The sequence below is a fragment of the Anser anser genome (assembly GCF_964211835.1).
Source record: "Anser anser genome assembly, chromosome: 5".
Lineage (NCBI taxonomy): Eukaryota > Metazoa > Chordata > Aves > Anseriformes > Anatidae > Anser > Anser anser.
Window position 1 is genome coordinate 24,488,760 of NC_139725.1, and position 10,504 is coordinate 24,499,263.

The 10,504-nt window shown below is 37.7% G+C and overlaps 1 protein-coding gene across 8 annotated transcripts in view; it reads left to right on the top strand.

Moving 5' to 3' along the window:
- Positions 1 to 10,504, top strand: part of NOVA1 (NOVA alternative splicing regulator 1) — a 156,888-nt gene that overhangs the window by 141,331 nt on the left and 5,053 nt on the right. Inside the window, exon 5 of one of the 8 annotated variants that reach the window (XM_083838491.1) lies at positions 9,338 to 10,504. This exon is cut by the window's right edge and continues 321 nt beyond it. The exons of the other annotated variants lie outside the window; for them this stretch is intronic. Coding sequence (XP_083694617.1) covers positions 9,338 to 9,346 — 9 coding nt within the window. The 3' untranslated portion in view covers positions 9,347 to 10,504. The remainder of the gene's footprint in view (positions 1 to 9,337) is intronic. 8 annotated transcript variants of the gene reach the window in all.

Sequence of the window (10,504 nt, forward strand, 5' to 3'; positions counted from 1 at the left end):
ATAGGAGAGGAAAAAAAATCACAGGAAGATTTTACATTGGGGAAAAATATATTTTAATTTAGCTAGAGAATAAAGTTAACATTTTGCTGTCACTGAAAGTGTCGTTCAGGCTTTACTGGCCAGTGGAGTTAGTATTCCTGCTTTTTGTCCTATTAAAAGATGTTTCATTTGAACAATGAATGGGATAGTCAATATAGATGTCTGCTTTTCTGTGTATACTACATACTCTGCAATTGACTGAAAGTCTATGATTTTTTACTCTTGCATAATTCAGCATGTAACCAGCTCATTTTCTCTTTTTTAATTATAAAAACATTAAAAGTATAAATGAAGCTACTCAAAATACATAACACTTCCCTGCAAATGTAATTTGAATCTCATGAAACATTAATGCATGAAATATGGAGAGTTGTTTTTGTGCTATACTGAAACAAACTTAGAAAAGTTTCTTCTCTATGTTATTAAAACTATGTATTATAGAGAAGTCATGGAGGATGCAGTTTCATATCTTCACATACTTTTGAACTGTGGTTTTGTGAGGTATAAGAAACTAGTCATAGACTAGTGTATGCATATGTATGTGTAATTTTAAAATAATAGTTTATAAAAAACTAGATCACAGTATCACAGTATCACAGATTTCTAGGTTGGAAGAGACCTCAAGATCATCGAGTCCAACCTCCGACCTAACACTAAGTACTCCACTAAACCATATCGCTAAGCTCTACATCTAAACGTCTTTTAAAGACCTCCAGGGATGGTGACTCCACCACCTCCCTGGGCAGCCCGTTCCAATGCTTAATAACCCTTTCGGTAAAGAAGTACTTCCTAACATCCAACCTAAAACTCCCCTGTCGCAACTTTAGCCCATTCCCCCTCGTCCTGTCACCAGGCACGTGGGAGAACAGACCAACCCCCACCTCTCTACAGCCTCCTTTAAGGTAACTGTAGAGAGCGATAAGGTCGCCCCTGAGCCTCCTCTTCTCCAGGCTGAACAAGCCCAGCTCCCTCAGCCGCTCCTCGTAAGACTTGTTCTCCAGACCCCTCGCCAGCTTGGTCGCCCTTCTCTGGACTCGCTCGAGCATGTCCATGTCCTTCTTGTAGCGAGGGGCCCAAAACTGAACACAGTACTCAAGGTGCGGCCTCACCAGAGCCGAGTACAGGGGCACAATCACTTCCCTAGACCTGCTGGCCACACTGCTTCTTACACAGGCCAGGATGCTGTTGGCCTTCTTGGCCACCTGGGCACACTGCTGGCTCATATTCAGCCGACTATCAACCAATACTCCCAGGTCCTTCTCGGCCAGGCAGCTTTCCAGCCACTCATCTCCCAGCCTGTAGCTCTGCTTGGGGTTGTTGCGCCCCAGGTGCAGGACCCGGCACTTGGCCTTGTTGAACTTCATACAGTTGGCCTCAGCCCATCGCTCCAGCCTATCCAGATCCTCCTGCAGAGCCTTCCTGCCCTCGAGCAGATCGACACACGCACTTAGCTTGGTGTCATCTGCAAACTTACTGAGGGTGCACTGGATGCCCTCATCCAGATCATCGATAAAGATATTAAAGAGGGCCGGCCCCAGTACCGAGCCCTGGGGGACACCACTAGTGACCGGCCTCCAACCAGATTTGACTCCATTCACCACAACTCTCTGGGCCCTGCTATCCAGCCAGTTTCTAACCCAGCGAAGCGTACGCCAGTCCAAGCCCCGAGCAGCCAGTTTCTTGAGGAGAATGTTGTGGGGAACGATGTCAAAAGCCTTACTGAGGTCAAGGTAAACCACATCCACAGCCTTTCCCTCATCCACCAAGCGCGTCACTTGGTCATAGAAGATCAGGTTCGTCAAGCAGGACTTGCCTTTCGTAAACCCATGCTGACTGGGCCTGATCGCCTGGTTGCCCTGCAAGTGCCGCGTGATGACCCTCAAGATAATCTGCTCCATGAGCTTTCCTGGCACTGAGGTCAAACTGACAGGCCTATAGTTCCCCGGGTCTGCCCTCCGGCCCTTCTTATAGATGGGCGTCACATTGGCTAGCCGCCAGTCAACTGGGACCTCCCCCGATAGCCAGGACTGCCAATAAATGATGGTAAGCGACTCGGCCAGCTCCTCCGCCAGTTCTTTCAGTACCCTCGGGTGCATCCCATCCGGCCCCATCGACTTGCGCACATCCAAGCTCCGTAGCAGGTCACCAACCATTTCCTCATGGATAGCGAAGGCCACATCCTGCTCCCCATCCCCTTCCACCAGCTTGGGGCACTGGGTATCCAGAGAACAACCGGTAGTGCCGCTAAAGACTGAGGCAAAGGCGGCATTAAGCACCTCAGCCTTTTCCTCATCCTTAGTAACTAGGTTTCCCCTCGCATCCAGTAAAGGATGGAGATTCTCCTTAGTCCTCTGTTTCACATTGATATATTTGTAAAAGGATTTTTTGTTGTCTTTAACGGCAGTAGCCAGATTGAACTCCAGATGAGCTTTGGCCTTTCTAATTTTCTCCCTGTGCAGCCTCGCTACATCCTTGTAGTCCTCCTCAGTGGCCCGCCCTTTTTTCCAAAGATTATAAACCCTCTTTTTTCTGCTATGCACAAGCCACAACTCTCTGTTGAGCCAGGCCGGTCTTCTTCCACGCCGGCTCGTCTTTGGGCACGTGGGGACGGACCGCTCCTGTGCCATCACGATTTTCTTCTTGAGGAGCGCCCAGCCTTCCTGGACTCCTCTGCCCTTCAGAACCGCCTCCCAAGGGACTCGGCCAACCAGCGTCCTGAGCAGCTCAAAGTCAGCCCTCCGGAAGTCCAATACAGCAGTTTTACTGGTCCCCTTCCTGGCCTCGCCAAGAATAGAGAACTCTACCATTTCGTGGTCACTCTGCCCAAGACAGCTTCCGACCACCACATCTCCCACCAGTCCTTCTCTGTTTGTGAAGAGAAGGTCTAGCGGGGCACCACCCCTGGTAGGTTCGCTGACCAGCTGTGTCAGGAAGCTATCTCCCACGCTCTCCAGAAACCTCCTAGACTGCTTTCTCTGTGCCATGTTGTGTTTCCAGGATATGTCCGGGAAGTTGAAGTCCCCCATGAGGACAAGCACCGATGATTTTGCAACTTCTGTCAGTTGCCTATAAAACTCCTCATCCGTCTCCTCATCCTGGTTCGGCAGTCTATAACAGACCCCGACCAGGATGCTAGCCTTGCCAGCCTTCCTTAGATAATCTCATAGAATTGACCACCTGTATAAATAACATAGTTTTAATGTTTATTCTCTCTCCATACACAACTTGCATGTGCACGTATCTAGTAAAAACTGCGTTTAAGAGAAGGTAACCTTTCCATTTATGTTTCAGAGCCTACAATATGCACGCTAATGAGAGAATGACAACTAAAGCAGAGACCAGAGAATTTTGTTTGTTTATTTAAACATGATTTGCTAGTTCCTTGCTCTGAGAAGTTTGCATTCCAAATTACATCTTTAGTTAAAATCTTCATGTTCATACTTTAAAGTAGGCAGAAGCATAATTAACTAGAAGTGGGAGGTACTTTTTCTTTTCTCAAAAAGAGTCAAGATTTAGTATAAAAACACTAATTGAAAAATGTTCCAGATTTAAGCTGAAGCAGCGAAGTTTTGCAGAATAAATAAATGTAATAGTCTTTCCTTCCTCTAGTAAATGTTTCTCCAGTTTGGTTCCAAGGTTTTAGACCTCTCGATTTTAAGTGTAAATAATTCTGAATGTTTAAACTGAACGTAGATTTGTATTATATGATAGTTACTAGGACTAAAATGAAACAATACCCTTGAGCAATGCAGCTTCAGCTGAAAGGAGGTCTGAGAAATGGAACAAAATAAACACTGGTGATAAACAGTAGAGGGCGAATAAGACAGCCCAAATTCCTACTGAAATTTAGGGACAGATACAAGTAAAAATTTTAGATGATGTGTTTGCCTTGTTATTCTAACTTATGTTTTTAGTAATCTAGTGTGCCTCTAACTTTAGAAGGACCTCTGCTGCTTGCAACAGATTTTTTTTTTTTAAAGGATTAATTTAACTTCAAGCTTACTTGGAAGAAACACTAGTTTTGAATGTAGAAATACCACAAAGAAGCAACATAAAGAAATAAAGAAATGAGACTCATCTTGCAATAATTTCCTGTAAAACATATGAAGGAAATATTGTAAGTATACATACTTCTTTTGATGGGAAGAAAATCTCAGGAACACAAACATTACAGGAAAAAAAAAATTGCATTATACTGAGGAAAAAAATAGGATCTAATCTCTTCCTATAATCCAATTACACTTGTTCACAGAATATTTCAATTCTATTGAAAAATATGGAGAATTGGAATGAAAGTTGCAGAATTTAAACAATCAGGGAAGGTGACAGCTAATGTATGATATAGATTTACACTAAAATTTGCAAAGAGCTGCTTCTCTTTACATGGTTATTTTCTTATATTTGTAAATAAATATCAAGTAGATAATTGTCTAAACTCTTTTAAAAGTTTTTTTCTTTCCTTTTTTTTTTCCTGAAGAGAAAATATCTAAATTCTTGGACTGAGCAACCAGGAATTTGCTCAGTGCACCACACCTGTGAAAAAAATAAGCTTATGTGATGTGTACATAAGGAACACAATACAGAGCTACTGAAATCAGTAAAAGACATTTCATTAACTTCCTTAAGGCTATGGATGCACAGTCAATATAGATTTTGCTAGCCTGGTAGTTTTGCCTGCTATACAAGTAGGATGAAACAAGCATACCCATGACCTCTTGAGCTTGTTCTGTCCTGGTATGAAAACTTGTGGTTGCCATTAGGTATGTAGCCAGGTACTTTCCAAGAGTTGCCCAACACGATGAAGCATGGCTGTAAGTTCTAAGTAGCTGAAGTGCATGCAGGTATTGTTATGCCTGTAGTGTACTTAGCTGTTTTCCTTTATCACATCCTTTATTGACCCTGTTTTTTCTCCAAGATTTTCATCATACTATCACTTCAGTTGAAAGATGGATGGCATGGGACTACTCATATCACTATAATCCTATTGTAGTAGTGTGTTTAGTCTGCCACCAAGAAAAACATTGGATGGCTCTTACTGTTTGTCTGCTCTCTATGGGAACTTGTGCTTTTCTCATCAACTCCAAGCCTATAGTCAGATGAGCAGCTAAAGTACACATAGCATGAAATTCTGATAGGTATAGAAGAATCTATAGAGCCTAGATGGAATTTGAGTTTAAAGTAATTGATGAGTACTGAAGCAAAGAAAAAAAGGGAGGGGGGGAAATATATATATGGAATATAGAAATTTACAGTTTAAGGCAATAATAGTTATTTGCTTTAGAGAGTATAAAATGTGGAGTTAGGATGAATCTATTGGATTAGAAATAACATTTTTAGTAAAGATTTAATTCTGTTAGAAGAAGGTAGGATAGAAACAAATTGAAAATTTTAATAGCTAATGAAAAGAACAACTATTTGAGAATATTCATGGCATGATTTATAAAAACTTAATACAGATAGAAAAAGTAAAAATGAAAGCTGAATATTAGATAAAAAGCTCCTTGCTTCATTAATCTCTCTTCAGAAACAATCCTATGGGGTGGAAAAAGCAGAGGATGATGCAATTAAATATTGCTTCTGTGAAATTTGTTTGTTTTTCAAGTTGTGACGCAATTTTGTATAATCAGTGAGACTTTTTTTTTTAAAAAATGTAATTTAGTGCAGGCATGTGCACTAAATAAAAGGACTGGGAATCTTGCTGTAGGCTATTGGAGGGATTTACAGGATGGGACTGGGGATGAGGACTGGAGAGTTGGGACATACACTTTTCTATCCATACTAAAACCTTATTCGGTGATGGCTCTGCTTACCAGAAAGAAGTTCTGCATTGCACACGTATTGCTGCTTAGCACAGATTATCTCTTTGCAGCATAAGGGAGGGTATAAGAAGTGTCATAGAACAATCTCTGAACATCTGGCATTCCACGTTATTCAACTGCCCGAAGTGAGACGGGACTTTTAGTTTGGTAAATCAGAGGACTTGTAACATAGGGTATGCTGTCATTATGGGTGTGTGCAGCATGGGGTTATGCAAGTGGGTTGTCAATAAAAGGAAAAGGATTAAAGAATTAGCTGATGCAGAGTTTAGGAGTTTAGAATTTTGCAGCATGAAATGGTGATAGTGAGTTAAAGCAATTTGAATCCTGTCCTCAGGACATAATGACAGATCCTTCAAGTACAAAGCATCCTTCTCTGAAGTGCAGTTTCATCAAACCTCTGCTAACTTCACAGGGAACAGAGGACAATAAACTGCTTTCGGGTTTGAGCCCTTCATAAGCACTACAGTTTCTTGACTGTTGCACCTTTGTCAAGGCTTTTTAAAGACAGTGTTGTGTTGGTGAAAACATTGCAATGCAATTATTTCAAATTGTTTGATCCTTTTTCAGGAGAGAAGTAGTTTACTCTGAGCCTGATTTTAATGTTCCTTAGAATAACGCAAATAGGATGAGGGTGATGCCAGTGGAAGTAATTAATTTGCCTTGTGAGTAAGCAAATGTCATGATTGCAATCCTTATTTTTATAAAACCTATTTAGCATGAGATGAAGGTTGAATGCCTTCCTTCCCCCTCCTTGGATTATGGCATTTGAAAAAAAATCAGATTGCATATACATTTTAAACTTGTTTATTATTGCTTTGGATACTCACTCTCCTTATTGCAACATAAATTTCAATATAGCCAAGAGCATACACATGAGCCTCGAAACCTAACCTTCCTGTATACTCAGAGACCTTTATTAGATAGCTCAGAGCACTTAGTTTGGATATTATTTAGGTTTTTCATTTCTGAATCCAAATAACTTTCTGAACTACTTATCTAAAAAAAGGAGTAAGAGCACTGTCCAATTTCCCTGAAAGACAAGAGAATTCAGTACGTATATACAAGTGGTGGTACAGGTAATAAAACAAAACAGGTAATTGCTTTTTCAACTGTTTGTTTGACAGGAGTTGAGACCAATAATTTTACTGTATGATTTCATACCTTGTAACTACTTGACCTTATGGTTTTTAGGCTTCATCAGAAAATAAAATATATATTTAATATATGCTGGCACTTAGAGGTCTGTGCTCTGTTATGTTAGATAGTGTATTAGTATGCAACACAACCAATGCTTGTCCTAAAGCTTTGATATTCCAGCATTTAAATCATGGAAATTCAAGTGAATACAGGAAACAGATGGAAAATTACAAATTGCTAGCAAGATTAATATGACCTAAATAAATAAATAAAAATCCTAAATGTTTTGCTTTTTAACATACTTATCTCCGTTTTTAAATAACATTTTCATGTAGTCGTCACAAATACAGGCACTTTTACATTTGAATATCTCAACATAATGCAAATGTTGCCATTCATTTCATTAAGAGTAGGATTTCACCTTTGTTTTAAGTAAAACGCATAATGTTGCATTTATATTTTGTTAAAAGTGAATTTCAACTGTAATATTTTTTTGTGATGTCTTAGTATGAAATAGATTGTGTATATTATCTAATGTTTAGATAACTGTAAATTTTTAAAATTTGTGATATATGATAATTGGTGTAATTTCCACGCTGGAAAGGTTTGTATTTCAAAGGATATTAGTGGCATTTTCCTATATTAAAAAAATACAAAAGTGTTATCAGCTAAGGCACACAATCTGATGTTTCTAAAATAGATGTTTAGAATTTTTGTTTCTCAGAAGCAGACAAAAAGAAAGAAAAAATGTAACATACAAATCAGTAATTCCAAGTTTTATTTTCCAAAATGCATCATAATTTGTTGTCTATGGCAGGGTAGAAAAAAATTTCAAGAAGGGAGTGGATGCGTATAGGGAAGGACGTTTTTCTTTATCTTCACTGTGACTAGCCAGATAATTCTGTTGAATGACCAGAGCCGTTAGCAGTGAGCCAAATGAACTTTTGTAATATTAAGATGGAAAGTGGTAACTTCCTGTTGAGAAAACCTTTCTTTTTTCATACAGAGCATTCCCTTCTTCATTTTGTGTCTGAATTATTTTATTGGACTACACCAGTCCCTTAGAGTAATCCCAGCTATATTACAATGACCTGGATTTTCACGTTTATTACATATGTAGCTATGTTATTACGTGTCCTGCAATGGTGTCATAAAATTAACTATTCATATGTTGGGTTAGGAGAGTCTTCAGAGCTTTGCACTGATGATATCTCTAACTGTAGTGTGGGCGCACTTCCACTGTCAGATTCAAGGTCAAGTCTGCTGAGCTAGAGCTTGGAGCAGCAATTGTAGACTCTTTTTAAAATGGAAATTAATGGAACATATTTCCTAGGAAATTGTTGGGTTTGTTTTTTTTTTTTGTTTTGGTTTGTTCGTGGTGGGTGGGTTTTTTGTTGTTGTTGATTTCTTTGTTTGAAAAGTTTTCACTTTTTTATTGCTTGGAAGATAATGCAATGAAAAATGTTTTTATACAAGTGAAAGTTAAAATCCAAAATACTTTTTTTTTTTTTTTTGACTAACTAAAATATCAAAACTGGTTGAATAGGTGCAAATAGTGGCTCAGTCTAATTTTTCTTAAAAGTTCTACAATATAATTTGCTTCAAAAGACAAGATTTATTAAGGTACTCACAATACAGGCATCATAAAATAAAATACAATAAAATAAAAATTTTCAGAACACAGAACAAATAAAGCAGTAAGTGGAGCCCACTCAAAACACTCAACTTGATTCATGCTCCCAGCTTCAGTAATCAAAGTTCTGTGAAAGACTTCAGGTATTTTTTTTCCCAATAAGAAATAGATTGTTCGCAATCTTTTTTAAAAAGACATTTTAAATTAGTTTTTTTCTAAATCTATTATCTGTTTTCATACCTTCTCATGTTCTTAGATTCTAGTTTTACACTGTTTGTAAGCACTTATACCTAACTTAATCAGAACAATGCACATTGGTTATGAAACCAAGCAGGATTTGCCAAGTCAGTTTTCAAAATCTCCCAATTAAACTATTAGTACGTCTTAAATCAGTGGAGTCAGGTAAATGTTTCCTGTAGTATGTGGGAGGAAAAAACAGCAACAGAACACAAAAATCAGAATCATGAAAGTATGTTCCATGTAATAAAAGGTTTGCAGAGTTTTGCAGAGTTTAAAGAGTTTTCCTGACTGTTTCTATAGATTTTTTTATTTTTGGAATGTTAATAACAAATAAACCACCTTAAAATGTATTTATGAAAAATTCATTATATTTAGCAATTCAGTATATTTAGCAATTAGTTAATAGATATGTCTTTAGATCCCAAATACCAAATCAGTTCTAAGAATTGTTTCTTTGTTTTGGTGACAGGAAGACTGAAAAAAAGAGCACCTCAAAATCACCGAAAAGTTTGACAAATAGAACATCTTTTGATCTCAGGGAACTTGAATAAAATTATAAAGAAATTAAGAGTTTGATATATGCTACCAAAGAATTCAGTGCAAAATGCAATATAGTATGTTAAATTTTTAAGGTACATACTGCATAAGTGGAAAATGTAAATATTTCGTAACTTTATGCTGGGTTTTCAAAGACTTGATTTTGGAGCTATCACAGCAACTGGAAATATCTATAATGGGTAAGACTCGAAAAAGCTTATTTCTAGGGCATGCATTTTTATTCGTAATTAGCTTGACTTCATAGTAAGCTTGAATTTGTAATAAAACGAACATGAGAATGTTGCTAATAATTTTTTGATTGTATTTTATATTGACTTGTTGCTGAGATTTTAGATGGCATTTTAGTGAAAAGACTGACAAATTTGAAAGTGTTACTCCCACATGTGTGGTCCACAAAACATGGATGAATGGATGAATATCAGTAGGCTACTAAAATGTATTTTTGTTAAGATAAAGTAATATTAATTCAATATTATGAAACAGATGTTACATTAAAATTTCAATACATTTGTAAAATGTATATTGAAAAGGAAGGCTAAGAATACATATAAATATTGAATTTTTATCTTGGATGTTGTTCTTCACTCATAGCAATAAGTCAATAAGGAATAAATTTGTTGACATTAATGCAGTTGCATTAGTTTAAAACTTTAGACAGGAGGAAAGTTAGAATTTACAGGGAAATACCCTTTGTTTGAAGACACTTCGGTAAACGTTTTAAGATGTACAAATGACATTTTATTTTTTCAGACTCAACGTTTAGATACACCTGCTGCATTTTCTTTTTGTAGGCTGAGTAATAATATGCTGTAGCACACAATGAACTTTTGTGTTCTGATGTGGCTAATAGGTTGAACAATCAACATCATGTCCTATTCAAGACCAACTGTTTTGTCTGTCCATGCTATGCCATACTTGCTTTAGCCAAATGCTTTTTTTTTTTTTCCAATGATTACTACATTATTATAGATCTTTCAAGTGAAGGTAAAGAATTTCAAACGCGTTTTGCCTAAGAAGTTGGTTTGCAACATTAGCCTGGAAAGAGAGGAATCAGATGAAAGCACTCACTTTGATGCAG